Source organism: Artibeus jamaicensis, unplaced genomic scaffold (assembly GCF_021234435.1).
Source record: "Artibeus jamaicensis isolate MK-2021 breed Jamaican fruit bat unplaced genomic scaffold, CSHL_Jam_final scaffold_369, whole genome shotgun sequence".
In the NCBI taxonomy this organism is placed as follows: Eukaryota; Metazoa; Chordata; class Mammalia; order Chiroptera; family Phyllostomidae; genus Artibeus; species Artibeus jamaicensis.
The window spans coordinates 44439808-44460514 of NW_026522042.1; the positions used below are offsets into that span (position 1 = coordinate 44439808).

General features: G+C 34.4%; 1 protein-coding gene across 4 annotated transcripts in view; it reads left to right on the top strand.

Moving 5' to 3' along the window:
* TNPO1 (transportin 1) overlaps positions 1 to 15273 on the top strand; it is a 94841-nt gene extending 79568 nt beyond the window's left edge. For all 4 annotated transcript variants that reach the window (XM_053657228.1, XM_053657229.1, XM_037149085.2 and 1 more), the window contains exons 19-25: positions 64 to 162; positions 350 to 445; positions 3113 to 3188; positions 4057 to 4156; positions 6196 to 6270; positions 7138 to 7280; positions 9640 to 15273. In XM_053657228.1, coding sequence (XP_053513203.1) covers positions 64 to 162; positions 350 to 445; positions 3113 to 3188; positions 4057 to 4156; positions 6196 to 6270; positions 7138 to 7245 — 554 coding nt within the window. In that variant the 3' untranslated portion in view covers positions 7246 to 7280; positions 9640 to 15273. The remainder of the gene's footprint in view (positions 1 to 63; positions 163 to 349; positions 446 to 3112; positions 3189 to 4056; positions 4157 to 6195; positions 6271 to 7137; positions 7281 to 9639) is intronic.
* Positions 15274 to 20707: the final 5434 nt, after the last annotated feature.

The following is a 20707-nucleotide window of genomic DNA, read 5'->3' on the forward strand; positions in this document are numbered from 1 at the left end:
GAAAGCACAATACACCGCTGTTGATAAGTTTACTACATAGTTTTTAAAACTTTTTTTTCCTAGCTGATTTCATGCCAATATTGGGAACCAACCTAAATCCAGAGTTCATTTCAGTCTGCAATAATGCCACTTGGGCAATTGGAGAAATCTCTATTCAAATGGGTAAGATTTTTTTACTTCTTTAAAAGTGTAAATTTTTAGATGCTTTAATTTTTTTGTGTTTTGTTTTTAAATTGAAGTGAGTTTTATATATTTATAAATAGCTTATGTCACAGTTAATAAAGGGAGCAAAATTGCAGTTTTAACATTGACATTTTTCTTTTGTTTTTCTCTTTTGGGGATGATCTAGGTATAGAGATGCAGCCTTATATTCCTATGGTGTTGCACCAGCTTGTAGAAATCATTAACAGACCCAACACACCAAAGACGTTGTTAGAGAATACAGGTACCATATGACTGAACTGTTTTGGTGAAGAGAAAATTAGTTGCCTTCTAATTTTAAATTAAGATGCGTAGAGAAACCAAAGCTAGCTTTAGAAACCTAGTTTATTATTAACAGCTATTTTGGATCCTCATTAACGAAATGTACTCTTTTAATTGCATTCCATAACACTTTTATCCCCTATTCTTGTGTTTTAATACTTCTTTAATGGACCCCAGCTAACATAACTTTGGAACAATATGAATATTACGTTAATTCCAAGAGTAACTGGGAGCTGGGAAGTAATGATTTTTTTTTCACCTGTAAAAATGTGGCCAAATGTAGATGGCAGTGTAGTAACTAATTGGTTTACAATGGCACATACACATATGTATTTTCTATTTTGTTGTATACTTTCTTTCAAATTGGGAACTTAGGCGGTACCTGTTGGATTTTTATTCAGGAGGCTTGTTTCTCTTTTGCATTTGAGAGCATGTTTATATTAAAGAGTACCTTCCATACTATAGAACACATTTCAGGGTGATTTCTTTCCACCTTCTTCGACTTTTGCTAATAATGATAAAAGAGGTAAATTTCGTTTTCTATCAGACCCATCTCTTTATTCACTAAGATAATTCTAGTAAAATACAGTCTTTGTTGATGGTCTTACCAAATACTGGGCAAGGATTAAAAAAAGGTTTTCTAAATAAGAAAATTTGTTTTCAAGGGCATTTTCATTTATATTTTTTAGTTATGGGAAGTTTATTGTATCCTAATATTAAAATTTATAATGTTTATTGGTATGGAAGGAAATCTTTTAATTATGAAACAGTTATATGGCTGTTTGGCTGTATGGGTACTGTTTATATAATAAAGTGAATTAGATTTTCTTGCTGCAAAGTACAAAAATCTATGTGTAGGATGGTAATGGAATCTTGTCAGGTTTTTATCTCTTTAGAATGCAGTACCTATACATGACATTCAGATTTGGAACACTTGCTGTTATAAAATTACTGTTGAACCTAAAGAAACTTCCTATTTATTTTTAAATGTGAATGCATAACTGCAAATAAATGTTGAGTGTAATGTATATTAAAGTTTCTTGTGGGATATCAGCTGGTAAATTTGTTATAGTTCCTTTAACAAATTTGGCTTTATCTATAAGATTATATTCTAAGCATGATTCTACCCTAAATAAATTGAAAAGTAGTTGATAATACCCTTCAAATTGATTAATTGAATTGATATGATTAAGAAACACACTTGGCATTCACTGGATTACTCTTAATACAAGTGGCTGCAAAAAATGTTTTCTTTATTTTTTTACCCAAAAGGGGAAGAGGTAATATCTCATAAAGCCAATTCCGTAGTGTATGCAGTTACTTGATTTTTTCCTAATTAGTAGTATATCCTACACTGAACTTTTTCAATGGACCATCATCTGCTTTATTGCATGTTTCATTGGATTGTTCATACTTGCCTGTTTAATGAGAATGTTGTGTAGTTTGTGTCTTTTGAACATAGGTTTTCTTTCTCTTGCTTCATATGAATCTGCTGGATTTTAGTATTATCTGTGTAGTTTGCTTCAAGTAATCCTTAAACATTTTTATTTACCCCTCCCCCACCCCTTTTTTATGAAAGGTTAACCTGTAAGTTTTTGAGAGAACACCATTAAAGCACTTCATGGTGTGTTTTCTGTTTGTATTTCTTTCCCGTTGTGTTTAAGTGTATTTATATGTATGTACCTTTGGATTGCAGAATGCAGTTCTGAGTTGCACTTTAGCCCTTTTAAGTTTAAGGACTTCCTGAATTTTGATGGTGAATATATGTTTGATTAATTCCCATTTTACATAGAATATTAGCATGTAATCAGTACAATGTTTATCTATTTTGTGCTGTGTCTTTTATAGCAAGGACAGAATATTTTGTTTTTTGGTCCTGTATCACATGTCATCACAGTGGACTGTCTGAATTTCCTTTATGTCAAATATGGTATGAAATTAGCAATTTTTGAATCCATTCATTGTGTATATCATAACACCTAAAATTTGACAGTTGATTTTGATAACAGGCAGCAAATAGTCCACTGGTTTATTTTGGAAATGTTAACAAACAAAAAGACTTCACCAAAATTTGGATTATAATTTTAGATCATTTTCAAAGAGTAGAAATCACTTATAAAAACAGATGTGGAGAAGAGAGAAAGAAGTTTTAACTGAAAAATGTGTTTGAATAGACAATTCAGAAATGTAGTCATTCACATTTACTATTATTTCTTGGGGGGGCAGATTTTATTATTAAATTCTGAAATTTGAACTATCTTTGAAGAACGACTAAATCATCCATTTGATCGTTCATCTTTTAATACCAGAAAATATGCTATATTGACACTTCATTGAGCGAGAAAAGCAATTCATCATGGTTTTTGGTGTTCTCTCAATCTTTAAAGTTTTTTTAATTCCTTTTGTTTTTCCTTTTTCAAGAGTATGCCATATATGTTGCTGCCCCTTATTTTAGGGGGTGGTAATAAACAGCACTGGTGAAATCTTATGTTTATTATCATACACAAATTCTGTTGGTTTCTGTTTCTGAGTTATTTGTTGTTTTTTCTTTATTTTTTCTCCTTCCCCCTCATTTGCTCATGTCTTGGTTGGCGTTTGGTGGTGTATAACCGTGATTGCGTTACCTTAGCAATAACAATTGGTCGTCTTGGTTACGTTTGTCCTCAAGAGGTGGCCCCCATGCTACAGCAGTTTATAAGACCCTGGTGTGTATTATTCAATCTTTTTTTTTAATTCATTTTTCTTCACTCTTTCTTTCTCTTTCTATCTCACTTTTAGATATATTTTCAGTTGGTTACAAAAATCACAATCCTTAATCATTGCCAACCATGTGACTAATCTTGTCCTATCAGGTTTGTGAGGTTTTCAGTAGCATCGTCATGTATATTTATTTTATGTTGTGGCTAACGACTAATTGATGCATGGGATAAGATTGTCACATGCTTGCTGTGTTACAAAGCTTGAATATATATATAAAGCATTTAAATATCCACCAATAAAATTAAAATGCATGCAAATTCTATAAATTTAGGTTTTTGCATTGTTTCTTTCTTAGAATTAATTTGAAAACTTGGATTGCATTAAGAAATACATGTTTAAATTTGTAATGTATAAAAATCTTATTTGCTTGATAATATAAAACATCTACACCATAAGTTCTGAAATAATAGTTTATATTGTGGCAGTATATCCTATATTCTGCTCCTTTCAGTTGATAATCTTTCAATTCAAGTCATTTTTAGTAGTGTTTAATGGAATACAAAACATAATGCAATTTTTTAAATTGGTAATATACTTTTAGCTAAAGCTCGTTTATAGTTTAAATGGGAGATTAAAATCAGCTGTCCATTTCATAGATGCAATCTATTAATAAGAAAATGTGAATATCAAGGCTTTCACTATTTGTGATTAGATGGGCCCACATACAGGAAGTGTGAGAAACTTAAGCTTTATGAAAATTTTTTTAATATAAACATTATACGATGGTGCTTATTCCATTAAATACTGTCCATTAGTATTGTAATTGAACCTGCTTCTTACTTAAATGCTAAACTGCTCTCTATAATTTAATAGGTGCACCTCTCTGAGAAACATAAGGGACAATGAGGAAAAGGATTCAGCATTCCGTGGCATTTGTACCATGATCAGTGTGAATCCCAGCGGAGTAATCCAAGTAAGACCTTCACCAGAATTCGTTCTTAATTTGTAATGCTCTGAATCATGAAGCTTTGGAGGGAAGGAATGTTTTAACACTTTTATTATTAAAATATTACATATATTACATAATCTTCAAAGACACTAAAACAAATTACATACTTAAAATGTTGTGCATTTCCTAATATCTTGAAATGACAATGCCTGTTTTTTTATCTCCTAAATCTTTTTTTTGTCATGAAATATAGAAGTAGAAGATTGGAAGATAAAGTTGCATTCTTGTATTGAATTAAGCCAAAGCTTCTTCACATTTAGACCTCATTTATTTACTTTGTATATGTTTCCCATCCCTGAATATCAGTTTGTTTAGTTTGAGGATATCTACACTTTAGAGAGTGAACAAATAGTAGGATACTCTTACTGTTACAAAGCATGAGTCTGATCAAACCCCTGGATTCAGCTACCAATTTGCAAAACACACAAAGCAGGAACATGTAGACTGACACCATGTATATGATCCACAAAGTACAACCCCCAGTTAAAAGCCCCAGGTTCCTCAACAGATCCTTGTAAAGGGGGAATGTATAAGCAGGGTTTTCAAGAAAATGACCTTCCACTTAAAGAGATGGGTGCTTTGACCATTTTTTAATTGAGACCTTTTGCTATTTCCTGCCTGGTATTAATTACTGTGTTGTTTAATTCAGATTTTGCATTACCAACTTTTAAATTTTAGATTAATGTAGGTGTTAGGCATTGAAAACTTAGAAATTAGAACTGGAAAACCTTTTTTGACTAATTTCACATTTGTAAAATATTAATTACTTACCATTAAAATAAGTTCATACTATCTTTAGAGATGGTCCCTAGCTGCAAAATAACCTCCTAGTATTAAGTTTTGGGTTTTTTTCCACAATATTTAAGAACTTTGTGTCACCTTAAATGTATTTTAGAGGTATCATATCACGTGTACCATGTTAAAAAAGGAGCATCTTCCCACACTGGTTTTAGTTAACTTTTTTTTTTTTGAGTTAGTGTGTGAAGTAATACGTGTATATGGTCATGGGATCACTACCATCTTCAGAATTGGTAGAAATTTCTACTTTCTACATGTGTATTTGGATATGGTTAAAAGAAAATATCTAAAGGGTTTTCTGTTTAAATTTTTTTATTACAAATTCTATAAGTACGTACGTATGCTTAAGCTTTTAACATCATACTTTGCTATTTGGAAGACATAATTTGAATAAACCATAAACTTTATGTACATGGGATTCTATTTACTGCAGTAGGTGTTTTATACACATAGTTTAGTATTAATAAATTTTGAAATTAATGAGGTTTTTCGAATTTAATGGTAAAATTTAAAGTAGTTGACACGTCAGGACATCAGCCATATCTTGAATTTTTTCAGTATGATAGTCTGTACTTAAAAATACTTCTGTGAAATATTTAAAGCATATTCCTTTTGTCACCTTGTTCTTAATACTCAGAATAACCTGATTATCTTTTAAGCATTTGGCATTAGGTGTTTTGTTCTTTTTGTTTCAGTTGGGTTAGTTGTTACTTGTAGGTACATAATTAGTTTTTCCAACTTTGGTCATGTCATTTAAGTTTCTACCTGAAGATGGGTCTGGAAAATTTATATCTAGTAATTCCTGTACTTCAAATTAAGTTTATTTGGTGTATGCTTTTAACTAACTTTAGATTATTTTTAGGCTACTCAGAACTGAGTAGATTATTGGATTTATATGACTCTTTAATCTAAATGAAGGCTTTTTTCATTGATACTTTCAGTCCATTGCTGATGTTAAACATTTACTAGACAGGTTTTGTTTTTATGATGTAAAATAGAATACAAAAGGGCATTAAGTATAAGCTGAATTAACAGAGGTTTATTTATGATGGAGGTAATAAAAATCATTAAGTAATTGCTTACAATTTTTATGATTATAGTTGACTTTTTAATTTTTAGCTAGGATTCTGTCATATATTCTGAAGTTTACATGTTTTTTTCACTTGACACATATAAATCTAAAATACATTTATTGCTTGTTACAGGATTTTATATTTTTTTGTGATGCTGTTGCATCGTGGATTAACCCAAAAGATGATCTGAGAGACATGTTCTGTAAGGTAACTAAAAGGGCTTTATGATACATATCTTGGGATTGTTACTGACCTAGTTGGAAAGTTTAAGTTATTTTTATATTTCATAAGAAACTAGGCTCTTCAAATCAGTGTTGATAGACTTATCACCTATAAAGTTTGTTCTCAGTAAAAAAGTTGGCCAGATCTTTCCTTAAGATACAGTTACTATCAGTAGAGAATACACTTTGAAAATATTTTCCTGAGTAGGCCATTATCCCACCCATGCAAATTAGCATATGTATTTTCAAAGATGGATGACTGGGATTTAGAGTATAATATAAACTGTTGAACAATGAAAATCTAAGTGGTCCCCACAGACATTAAACCTATGTTGTAGTTCTTTATTTTAGTGGTGCCCTCCTTTTGATTAACTGTAGCTGGCACTCAACTGTAACAAAGCAAGAAGTAAAATACTGTTACACATTTTAATCACCTAATAATAAAATATAGTGACCTATATTGGCAGCCAGGAAGCCAAAGCTTTGTATATTTCCAACATGAAAAACTTAGTATGGCACAGAAATTTTACTCCTTGGGTGTAAACATACTTGGGTGAATTACATACTTTTTTGTTTTTCATAAGTATAATGTCAGAGATTGCTTAGTGAACAAACATCTGTTAGCATGTTCAGTGAGACGTCTTTAGGAAGACATGGAATGGTGTCAAATCCAATAAAGTTTGATAAAATTTTGTAATAATAAAATCAGCAGTGTTTGATTTCAGAAGCTATGAAGATCTGAGTTTTTATCTTTTGTTTTTGATAACTTAACCTACAGCCATACCACCCTAAATACACCCCATCTCATCTGATTTTTCTTTTCTTTCTTTTTTTTTTTTCTTACTCTTTGCAGATCCTTCACGGATTTAAAAATCAAGTTGGGGATGAAAATTGGAGGCGTTTCTCTGACCAGTTTCCGCCTCCCTTAAAAGAGCGTCTTGCAGCTTTTTATGGTGTTTAACCTCGTACACTTAAGCTGCAGTCCCATAATTAGGGGTAAGTTGTGAGAAGTTTAGAATTTTTCAGGATGAAGAAAATTAGGACTGCTGTCTAAAACTACTGAACAGAAAGAGCTATTTGTTTTCTACAGAGGTTGAATAAAACAATCTTATGCTACATGAGACCTTAAATTTTAAATTACTTGAAGAACCATCAATCAAGATACAGTGCATGGTTCTACTCTGAATCCTCAATAGAAAGAAATCCAAGCTGGTATGCTAATTAGGTTATTTAACAATGCTTCAACATTTCTCCCTTTTCTGCCCTATAAGAGATCACCGCAATAGAAATAGTCTAGTTTTAAAGCATGAATTTAGTCTCTGATATATCAAGGACCTTCTGTGTAGTAAGTTTTAGGGGAAACCCAAGTAAAATTAGAAGTGGATTTTAGCTCAGTAGGGAAGAATATGTAGTATTCAGTCTTCAAAATATATTTTTATTGAGCACCTATCATGGGCCTGGCACTGTGTTTTAAAATGGGCAATGGAAAATTGTTTTGATCTGGGGTAACAGAGGGGTAAGTCCTCTTGGACTCTTGTTCCTTGAGACTTTCTGTACTTGTTAAGTCGAACAAAGCAGTCTGGTCTCTTAGCCTCATTTCCTTCATTGAATTCTTTTGAGGATTAAATGCTGATCTGTATGTGATGCCAGAACTGAGTATATTGCCTGACACACTGAGTTGGTTCAGTAGATGTTCAGAGCGTGGGCCAGTACAGTCAACCAGGGGTTGCACTTCTTCCAGGTTTCAGGCATAAACTGAGGCATATTTTACTGGAGGGCCAGAGAATATACTGTATATGTCTAGCAGTTGTATAGCAAATTGAATTACCTTTTATATTGGAGTTTTTGCTTGCTTCTAGTCTGCTGTGAGCTAGATTTTAAACCTGGAAAGATTTCAACATTCAAGTTGTCTAATGACCCTAAGCAGACAGTAAAAATAGACTTGCAGCCTCTGGAATGTCTCAGACCCTTCAGTGTGGGTTGTGCCACTGGTCTTGAGTCCTACTAGCTGTTTTATGGCTTTAGCATTTTGGAAAAGTGCTTGATTCTTTGATGACAATGCAATAGATGGATGGCATTAGGGGCCAAAAGATTCAAGTGCAAGATAAGTCCTGAGCACTTTCAGATTTATTACTTTCCCTGGTCTCAATCATATCACCAGTTACAAATTAACCGTTTTCTAAGACAAGGTATATAGTAATTCTCAGTTTTCTAATTAGAGATAAAAGTGGGTAGTATCTTTTCCTCCCTTTTTTGTATTCTTACCTTGTTTCAGAGTCAGAGAAAAAGGGTTGCTTGTACTTCTCTACAGATGGGCTAATTGCCCTCTGTGAACTCAAATGAACCTTCATATAAATGTCCAGAGTTTGGCATGAGTGGTTCCTACAGTTTCGTTGTCAAAGTTCCACTGGTTACAATCTTCCAGTAATCTACATTTATTTCTTGATGCTCTTTTCATCATTAAAACTGCTACCAGCAAGCCCTAGCCAGGTGGCTTGGTTGGTTGGAGCATCATCCTATACACCAAAACAGCTGCAGGTTAGATTCTTGGTCAGGGTGTGTTTGGGAGACAACCAATTGATATTTCTCTCATCTTCTCTCAAATCAGTAAGTATATCCTTGAGTGCACTTTTTTTTAACTGCTACCAATGAAAAAGTTCTTCACAGGAAAATCAAGAGTCCTTCAGAGTATAGGAAATGACTGAGTAAAATTGGATTAGAAGAATTATTTATTTATTAGAAACATCAAAAAGTCAAGTGTAAAATTTTACTTTTTGATAATTCGGTAAATGTAGTTAGTGGACACTGTTCTTGCCTTCTAAGCAAAAACATTAGACAATCAAAAATAAGTAATGCTCTTTGATATTTAGATGGATTGCATTTTTGTTTGCTTTATATTAGGAATACTGGCAAAAAAGAATGATTTGTAATTCTCACTAAGGAAAGTGATTGTCCTAAAAAAAAGTGCTATTTCACTGTGAAGAAAATAGGCCAGCTTATTATGTAAGAAATAACCTGTTCTCATTGTGGCCTGTAATGCAAAAGGAGGCAAAGAATTAAACTGATAGCGTCCTACAGGGTGCGTTTTATCTATATTTCATCTATATAAAGTGTTACACACTTCTCTGCACGTTCCCAGCTTGGTGTCAGTTTTTTGTATCTGATGCAGGTGACAGTTGGCAGCAATAAGAGAAGGAAGCAATGTGGTTATCAGTGACTAGATGATCTTGAGCAGTTTGTCCAATATCTTGTTTTCTTTAGGCAGAGATACAGCATTGTGACTTGATTGATGTTGTGGTCCATTGGCTTTAAAAGAAAGACAGTTGTTAAAGTATAAAATTTTCTTTTTTTACAGGTCCTTCAGTCTCGGAGACTATGAGGGAGCCTCTGCACCCAGGGAAAATGTTACCCTTTACAGGGGGGAAGGGTAAACCAGTAGGGAATACAGTACAATCCCAACCCTACTGGGAGGGGCGGGAGGGAGGTGTTGCCGTCACTGTATTAAGTCGCTGTTGGGAAACGTTTTAACATCTGGAGCCTTTGTGGGTGGAAATCTGTCTTCAGTTACAACTCCGCACTGGATGTGAAGAAGCAAAAACTATTCAGTCTACTCACAAAATAGTACATTCTGGAATATTATGGGGAATTGTACCAAAACAAGAACCATATAAATGATGCATAGAGATAAAAGAGAGAGGAAAATTTCTATAGCGCACAATAAAGGAAGCCTAAGAAAGGGGGTTACAAACAGTAAAAGAAGCTTTTTTAAAATTTTTAATTTAAAAGTTTTTTTAATAAATTTTCCCACATGATGGGAACTTGTTTTTGCATGCTGATAAAGAAGTACACAAATGAAGCTAATAGAATTAAAATCAGCTTGCCAACCCATAGTAGGAGCAGGTTCTTGGAAGCAATTTAAGGTACCCCCCAAAAAATTGGAAATAAAAAAAATCTAATTTAAACAAAGAAATACCCCGTGAAATGCCAAATGAGTCACTCCTTTTACCTTTGTGGGGTGGGCAGGGAGGGAGGAACAACTGGGGTCGGACATATCAAACTAAAGATCGAACTCCTGGTTTTGCATTAAAACATTAATGTAGTGGATATAATTTGATGGTTGTACTTCATTAGATTTCATTTCTAGGCCAAGACGTTATTTTTAAAGTGCAGTTTAAGGTTCAGGCATGCATTCTGGCTCATAGTGATTGAAAGTAAATTAGTGGGGAAGTAAGTAGCATGCTTGCATCACGTAGAGTGAGACTGGTATTCATTTACCTCTGTTGCGCCAGTTTTGTGTTGCAGTTTACCAATTCAATATAGCCCTGCATTTAAAATTCTTTTTTAAGATTTGTGGGTTTTATTTTTATTAAGAATATAGATATATAAAGTACTGTAGTTTACAGCTAGGCCTTGAGATATCTTATTAGGATCTGTTAGGAGTAAGATTGATATTGTACTGTGTGTAACCTGCACAATGTGGAAAGCTGATATACCTGTGCAAAATCTTTGCCTCTGTGCTGTCAGTGTGATGTGCTTTCTGCATGGTTATATACTACTAGTGATTTTATCAAAACTTCTAAAACTCAAATTACATGGTAAAAGATCTGTAAGAGGCTGCATAAATGTTAGTTGGCACATAAAGACAATTGTAGAAGTTGAAGACATGATTGCTATATTTCAATGTTTATTCCCACTCAACATATTGCCTTCTAAGCTTTTTTTTTGTTCAAAGCATGATCTTAAAGATATGTTTAAGTTAATGGATGTAATGCAGGGTTCCTACACTGTTTTGGCGCATGTTGGTGGCCCTCTGTGCCCTAGATATATGCACACAGGGTGCAAGTAAAAAGCTACAGAGTGAAAGTTGATTTGGATCCTCTTCATTTCATTTGTTTAGCTTTTCTGTTATTTTTCTCTACTTACATGTATTCCTGTGAATAAATCCTTGTTAAGTTAACCCTTTACTTTTCCTTCCATGTGTATTTTCTTATATACTGTGAATGTGAAATCCTAACTGGTACACTTGATCTTGTCTCCATATGAAAGTGCAAGTCTTTATTAATTTGGATTGCCTGAACAGTGTATCCCATGATGATGAAGGAAAATGGAGAGATTTTTCTTTTTAACTCTGCTGGTCAGAGATGAAGCCACACCTTTCCATTTTTCAATGCTGCATATTTAATCTGCAACAAAAATGTTAAGCCATAACAACCTTTTTATATTTTAGTTTGTCACCTTTGCATTGCAGAATAAATACTGAATAACCATTTTTATAAGCAGTTGCTCCTCTTTGCATGGTTCTATTCTTCTAAAGGTGTTGAATGATACAGCCATTGCACTGAAGTTTGAGCTGTATGTGTGTGAATTTATAAAAACATTTTAAAAAATTTCAAATGCATGGCAGCATGCAGAAAGGTTTTTGTTGTGTGTGTGTATGTGTTTTTTTAACATGTTCTTTCACCTTCTTTCCTGTACTTTGGCTTTGCAAATTTCAGTCTGTAGAGCCTGAAATTAAATGATATTTTCTTACCCAGTTTTTAAAAAATTATATGTTGGATCCAAAGGGGATGTAGCATTTTTTTTTTCTTTCTAGTACCATTACTTCACTGGGAGGTGAAAAGTTGCTTCCAAGTTAGTCTTTAAAAGCTCATTAGGCCAGTCTTTTTATCCTTAAATTCTAATGATATTCTGTAGGATTTTTTAAATACTTTTCAGAATTTAATAGGAGAGAGATTTTACTATTCTGGAATAGGTAGTAAATATTTTAAATTGAAAGAAATGGCAAAATTCTCTAAACACTTTAAAACAAACATAGAAACAATCTTCAGTAAAACCATTTGGACCTGTGATTCTGTATTGACAGAAAAAACAGTGTTGTCACCTGTTTGATTAAAAATTGGTTTCCAATTAGGCAGTTATGACACATAGAAATGCTCATTTGGTAGTCGCTTATTTTTAAAAGGAATTTTAGAAGAAAAATTAGTGAACATGACTGGCAACCTGAGTTTGGGTTGGGTTTCTGTATCCCCCTCCCCACCTCCTTGAGGTATTGTCCTGATTTATACTTCAGGTACTTAGTATAGCATAGGAATTTGCAGAAGCCATTTAAGTTATCTTTTGGGTAAACTCTGATTTACCATTTATTATTCTGATAAAACAATACATCATGGGATATATATATAAGCAACTTAATTCTTGTGGTGTAGTCTTAATAGTTTTGAATGTTGGCTGAATGTCTATGAAATTGTGAGATTGTCTTTGTTACATTCCAGTGTTTCTGCCTCTTGGCATGCTTGAAGCACGGCTTACTTCATCAGCTCCTTACACACTAAAAGTGCTGTTAGTGTGCTCAACTACAGAAATAGCCGCTGCTAAGTGATGTAGATTTTCTACTTGAATATTTTTATGTTGTAGGAACCTCAGGAGGTCAGTGTTTACTGTTTTATATATGCCTTCTTTTTTCCTGTTTGAGCTTCTCTCTCTGAAGGATTCTAACAGAACAAAAGCTGCTGATCAACCTAAGTTGGAAACAGAAAGTGTATTTAATATAATTTAATGCATGTTTGGCAGTTCCATGTTTTAGTATTAGTAAGTAAACTTAGTGCCACAGATACTCATTTATTCAGGAAAGAATTTTGCTTTTTGTATTGTCTAATCTCTTTAATAACTTCATACTATGTAAAAAAAAATCACTTTTTTATATTTTTTGGTTGATTATTTCCCAAATAGTCAACATGTAAATAATCTTTAAGAGCCAGTTCTGATGCTTTACATTATTGCTACTTGATTTTGTGACGCAAGTTAGATTTCAGAAGAATAGATTTTAAAACACTTAACCAAGCCATTACATCTTTAAAAACAAAATAAGTAGCATACATTTTGTAACTAACATATTGGTAAACACTGTGATTTTTTTGTTAAGACTTTTTCATTGATCTGAATTGCTTAAATTGCATATATTGTAAAATAGTATCAGATGTATATTTTAAAATAATTTCAACTGACTTTCCTCTATTGAAATGCTTTGTCTACTCAGTTACACAATATTCAGATACAAGTTTTATCTCAGGTGAATACTCTTGTATCCTTTTCGCTTTGGTGACGTGTGCTTATAAGGGGTCATCATACTTTTATTCTTTGTTTTTTAGTGTATTTCATGAAGAATCTTCCCAATTAGTCTGATTTTCCAGTCCTTATTCTGGCAGACTAGGACGGCATAAATCCCTCCTGTCGAGCCTTTTGCATGTATTGTAGGTTCACCTTGAAAATGAGTTTAAATTAGCCCTCCTTTTCTTCAAAACCTCAAGATAGGAAAGTGGAAATTTTTCTGTCCTGCATTAAATTATTCTGCATAACTGAAATGCCAGAATTTAATTGTCTTAAACCCTTTGGTCTAAATTTAACTGAAATTCTTTGCCATAAAGAAAAAAAGTGTGGGTGTTGGGGGGGTTTTTTGTTTTGCTTTATATGATTAATATATTATTCATATTGAATGTATTAACAGATAACGGTGCAAAATCATTCTTCCCAAGAGAAGAGTGTATCACGCATAACTGCAATTAAAATCCTTCCTTTAGTAGTACCTTAAAATACATACAGCTTTGCTTTTTTGAATTATTTCTGCAAATAATACAAGGGGGGAAAACACTAACTGTTGATTCTAATACTGTTCTTGAAGTGTAGGCATTGAAATCTTGAAGAAAACTGGTCTTCAGATTGTTAAAAGCCCGGGATAATCTAGACGAAAAATCAGATCCATAAAGAACTGTGTGACAATATTATCTAGTAGTAATACCATGCAAGAGCATTGTATACCTACTTAGTACCTTTCATACTGTATTAAATATGGAAATATTTCTAATGCCTCTTAAAAATTAAATTTTACATAAAAGCTTTCACTTGAATGCTCTCCAGGTGACTTGTGACTAATTTTTTCAGTCTCATGTAGATCTTTTCCCCATTGGTATTATATGTATAGAGTTCTTTATCTTTATGCCTAATTATTATACATATAAATTTTAAGGTATGTGTTTAAATTATAGTAACTGTTTGTTGTGATTTGTATCCCAGAATGTATTTTTTTTTAATGTATGCATGATTTCGAGGGAAGTTAAATGATTTTTTTTCTCTTCTACATTTAAAACCAAATCAGTTTGCCAAGCATTATATCATTAATTAGGAAAATATTGTTTTCCCTTTCATTAGAATTTTTGTTTATCATAGAATCCCTCTTATGCTATGGCTTGGTATTATGCAGAATTAGCTATTTTGCAAGTCTCATTATCTTCCTAAAAGCCGACTATAGTATGGTTAGCCTACAAGGCAGTGTTGGCCCCTTCCTTCTGTAAGCCTCATAAAAGGGTTCTGCTGTACTTCGACCATATTCATTACTGTTTTCCGCTGCGGATATATAACCAAATTAAGGGTGGATGATTTTTTTATGGAGATAATTAGACAATACTGTATAATTTTACGTAATAGCTTATCTGTGAGAAGAGATGTTTAAATGTTAATGATTTCACTTCATATTATAAAAACAGTTTTACACTTAATATTCATGTTAACATTGGGTGCAATAATTTAGTAGTTTTAGCTTTAGTTATAAATAACTGGATCTTTCTGCTGACAACTTAGGTTGTATGAGTTATGCTTAAAAGCTTTAAATCTGATGTTTCCTGTATCTGCCACACTATGTTAGAATGTGTCCTTCAAACATATCCTCCTGCAACTTCTCAAACTGTACTAAATTGATATTTCCTGAAGTCTAACTCTGTGCTAACAGATCTTCATTTTAAATAGAATACGGTTTTAATTTTTGATAAGCTGCTGAATTTTAAAGAGAGTTTTTTGGGGCCACCAAATATTTTGGATCATGCAGAGAATATATATTGTACTGTAGTAATTTTGTATTTTACATTTGTATGATGTGACATAATAGATGTGAATGTTAATCACTGCTTGACTATGTTAATAAAGTTGTTTAACTATAGATGTTTCACTCTGATTTTTAATGAAAGAAATGAGCTTTCTCTTCCTCTCCCCATTTTGGATCCACATAGGGTCTTGTGTTGTTTTTGTTGTTTGAAATTTTTGAGGGTTTTTTTTCTTAGTTTAGTGTACCCTTGCTTTTTAAATTATTTTCTTTATGATGTAGGTAAAAACTATTTTCCCCATGTTTTAACTCCTACTGGTATATTTTTAAACAGTTGGTTCTAGGTTCAGCTTTTGATGGAGGGGTCAGGGGAAGATAGTACTCCTGCAAAAAGAATTAGAAGATGCAGTGAAAAGTATTGTAAGGATAGACTGCATGAATGTGTCCTATTAAGGCTTGTTTGTCCTTCAAAAAATTACGACAGTTTTGCAAATTAATATTTATAAAAGTATTTTCCTCTTCAGGCTATAATCCATCATCATAGTTTTGTGTTACTGATTAAAATTGTTAATACATTTCAGAGGAAATGTGGGCATAACTAGAGTAGTCCGGGTTTTTTGAGATTTACATTTTCCAACAAGGAAAGGGCTCTCTTTGTTGCCTGGACATGAAAATATTTGCAATAGCTGTTTTGTGTTGGAGAGGAGAAAAAAACCTGAAACTCGGGTATCATGTTCTTACATTTTCAAGAAAGAGTTTTTAAGACTCCAGAATTTAGGACTTAGGTTGTAGGAGAAGATAATTAAAACCAGCCTATTAAAGTAGTTATTTAAGATTTATATTTGCTCATGCAATGTTAAATTACACTGGAAGTTGAAAATCTATTGTAACTCTTCAACATTTTAGATGAAGTATAAACTTCAAGTTGTTTTTACTTTATATTATATCTGTTTTTGAACTGACGCATTTTTACCTTGTAATGAGTTAATCAACCCGATTCTAATGATTTACATTATATGTGATTTGGGGGGAATGTTTGGAAAAATAGCCGTTGAACTACATGGTTTTGAATTGGGACTTCCTCATTACTATACCGTTGAATATAGAAACTGCTGAAGCTGTGACGATCGTATCTCGGTGTTCTGTTAACTTGATGTAAAAGAATCTCCAGAAACATCCACCTAGATCTCCACAGTTCAGTTCAACACAAATTGCAAATTGCAGTTTAGAAACTAAACACAATTTCTAAACCATTGGTAAATGTGACACGGTAAATATTGTTATACTAAGAACTTTTAGGTCTTCATGCCAGTATGAATGGAGTTGATTTCTGTGCATAAAATAGCAGTATTGGTCTATTTAAATTTTATTCTACAGTATTTTTAAGCTTATGTTGCTCTTTGAACTTCAAACAATTTTAAGACAAACTTTAAGAGGGGAAAGCGAGGGAGAGAGAGGAACAGAAACATCAATGCTCAGGAGATACATTGATCATTTGCCTCTCACATACCCCTAGCTGGGGGACCTGGCCTGCAACCCAGGCATGTGACCTGACTGGGGATTGAACCAGTGACCTTTTGGGTTGCAGGCCAGCACTCAATCCACTGAACCACACACCAGCCAGGGCAATGAGGAACTAAAACAACAAAAAGAAAAATGTGGGCAAAGGACGCTTGTCAAAAAAGAACATACGAACTGCCAATAGATATGAAAATATATTGCTCAACATCACTAATCAAAGAAATGCAAATTAAGACCACAATGAGATAGCCCTTCATTCCTGTGAGAATGGCCATCACCAATAAGTGGAGTGTTGACAAGGATGGGGAGAACAGGGGACCGTCCACCCAGTGAGAATGCAGACTGGTGCAGCCAGTGTGGAAGACAATGGAGTTTCCTCGTAAAATTCGAAATGGAACTGCTTTTTATGACCCAGCGATTCTACGTAGAATATATCTGAAGAAACCTGAAACACTAAAAAGGAATGGGCAAAAGTAAGTTTACAGTTGTAATACAAATGAATAATACAAAATAGACTTTCACAAAAATTGTAAACCTTTTTAAGTCATTTTTATGTTTTAATTATAGACATACATTATATTAGTTTCAGGTGTACACCCCAATGATTAGACACTACTGCATAACTTACTGAGGCATCATCTCGATAAACCTTGTACCAATATGACATCATACCTAGTTAATTAGAATATTGACTACATTCCATATGTATACTTTATATCCCCATGACTATTATCTAATAACAACCAATTTGTGCTACTACATCACTTTTTCACTCATCTCCTCAACCCCCATTCCATCTGGTAACTGTCAAAATATTTTGCATGAGCCTTTCTGTTCTGCTTTTTCATTTATTCTGTGTTTTAGATTCAATTGTTGATGGGTATGTATTTATTGCCACCTTTATTCATATTGTTATATTTTCCTTCTTACAAAAGACCCTATAGTGTTTAATATAATACTAATTTAATGGTGGAGAACTCCTTTAGCCTTTTCTTGTCTGCAAGCTCTTGATCTGCCCTTCAATTCTAAATGACAGCTTTGGTGGGTAGTTACCTTGGTTGTAAGTCCTTGCTTTCATCACTTAACAATGTTTCTCGCCAGTCCTTTCTAGCCTGCAAAGTTTCTTTTTAGGAATCAGCTGACAGCCTTACCAGAGCTCCCTCATAAGGTGACTGCTTTTCTGTTGCTGCTTTTAAGATTCCCTGTCTTTAACCTTTTGCATTTTAATTATAATGTGTCTTGGTGTAAGCCTCTTTGGGTTCATCTTGTTTGGGACTGTGCACTTCCTGGACTTGTATGTCTAATTCCTTAGCCAAGTTAGGGAGGTCTTCTGTCCTCATTTTTTCAAATAGGTTTTCAATTTCCTGCTCACTCTCTTCCTCAGGCACCCCCGTGATACAAATGTTGGTAATGCATGAAGTTGTCCCACAGCCTCCTTACACTGTCCTCATTTTTTTTTTACTCTTTTTTTTTCCTTTTTGCTTCCTTATATTCCAAATCATTGATTTCACTCTCGGCTTCCTCTACTGTTGATTCCCTATAAATTAGTCTTCATTTCAGGCAGTGTATTTTTCATCTCTTGACTGATTCTTTTTTATGCTGTTGAGGTTCTCAGTGAGTTCATTGAGTATTCTCAGAATCAGTGCTTTAGACTGCGTCTAGTAGATTGCTTGTCTCCATTTTGTTTCTTTCAAGCTGAGTACTCATGGAGCACTCCCAATGTGGGCCACGTATTCCTTCCTCTTGTAGGTGAGCCTTGATTGCTGTTGGCGTGTCAATGAGAAGGATTTACCCCCAGGCTGATTAGCTTCAAGGACTAGCTGGAACCACCAACCACTGACCTCAACCACCCTGGAAGATCAGCTATGCAGGGGCCCACCCAAAGAATAGGACTTACTTCAATAGGCCCTAGTGCCCACTTAGTCTTCCTTTTGAGTGTGTCGCTTGTAGAGGTGATTGGGTGGTGATGCTTGATGTAGTCTGAAGCTGTCCAGTGTATGCTGGCTTTGGGAGGTCCAGGCTAAGTTTAGCTGCTGCCTGTATTCTACCCTGGACTGAACCACAAAGCGATCTGCATTTGGCTGCTAACTTGCACTGGGCTTGGAAGTGCCCAGGCAAGGCCAGTACCAAACTAAGGCTGGTACAGTGCACAGTGAGGCCAGACGCTGCTTGTTGGAGAGATTTTAGGAACTGTCTGAAACATGAGCCAAGACAGGCCATTTGTATGGAAAAGCCACTGGAAATGGCTTGGGTGGGCCTGAATGTTGGGTGAGAGGGGGCCTCAGGGAATGCCAGGACCAGGAAAATGGTGTAAGCCAGTTTGATGGAGTCCCAGATATGGTACCCACCTGCTGATTGGGGGTGGGGGGGCTCATCAAAGGAACAGTGGCCTCTGCCAGCACTTCTGTCTGGGAGAAAGCTGCCCCCTAGGTCTGGTCCTGATACTGGACAATTCATTTCCTTACCATAAGTCTCTGGTGCCTTTCAAGGTGCTACCCCATTGTTGGAGCTCAGAAGGAGTAGTCTGACTAAATCTGTGTGCTGGCCATTTAAGAAGAGTTGCCTGGAACCCCAGAGGCCTCCATCCCTCAGCCTTAACCCCTGGTGGTTTTTACAGCTAGAAGTCATGGGAACTGATCATCTTTGCATTGGAACCCTGAGCTGGGCAGCCTAGTGTAGTACTGGGACCCCTTGCTCCTCAAGGGGGACTTCATTAGCCAAGATACCTCCCCCAATTTTTATCTGCCACATGTGGGTGTGGGACCAGCCCATTCTGCACCTCAGTTCTTTTTACCAATCTCAATGTGACTTCTTTAATTTTCTAATTGTAGAACTTTCATTCAGCCAAATTTCTGGTGTTCTGTGTGGTAGCTGTTCTGTAGTTTCATTTTGATGTGGTAGGGAAAGGAGGCAAGCATGGCCATCTTGCCAGGAAGGTTGTAAACCTAATTTTGCCCACCCCTGTATAGGCGCCCCTATGTTCATTGCAGCCTTATTTACGATCGCCAAGATTTGGAAGCAGCCCAAGTGTCCACCAGTAGATGAGGGGATAAAGAACAAAAATAAAAACCTGTGTGTGGTACATTTATACAATGGAATACTACTCGGACATAAAAAAAGAAGGAAATCGTAGCTTTTGCAACATCATTGACAGACCTGGAGATTATTATGCTAAGTGAAATGAGCCAGTCAGAGAAAGACGAGTACCATAGGATTTCACGTATGTGGAATCTAATGAACAAAATAAACTAACAAATAAAATAGAAACATGTATAGATACAGAGAACAGACTGGCAGCTGTCAGAGAAGACGGGGGTTAGGGGAATGGGTGAAAAAGGTGAAGAGATTAAGAAAAAAAGCAGACAGACAGAATGGTGATTACTACAAGAAAATGGAGGTGAGGGACGTAGCAGAAGGTATAGGAATAAGTGGTGATGGAAGGAGACATGGGGTGGTAAACACAATAAAATATATAGATTATATATAGAGATTATGTAGTCTATTTTATTATATATAAATACATATTAATACATATTATATTGTACATTATATTTTAATATATATATAAGTATTATACAATTGTACACCTGGAACCTATATAATTTTACTAACCAATATCACTGCAATAAATTCCATTTAAAAAGTGGGAAAAAAACGTATTGGGTTGGCCAAAAAGTCCATTATGTTTTTTCTTTAAAAATTAATTATTTTTTCATTTTTACCAATAAATGTATTGATGTGGCTATTTTTAATATGTATGGCTATCTCCTGCTATTGGCTTCTAGTGGGTAGAAGCCAAGGGTGCTGCTGCTAAACATCTTCCAATGCATAAGACAGCCCCACAGCAAACAATTATTTGGCCAAAATGCCAATAATACCAAGAAACTTTGCAAACCACTTCTGCAATGATCAATCAGTCACAGCACCTTCTCTATACACTACAAATCTGTTTTTGCATTTTTACCTTTCTTGAAATAATAAAGCATAATATGTGGAAAATGTTGCATATCTTCTTCCATCTTCAATATTA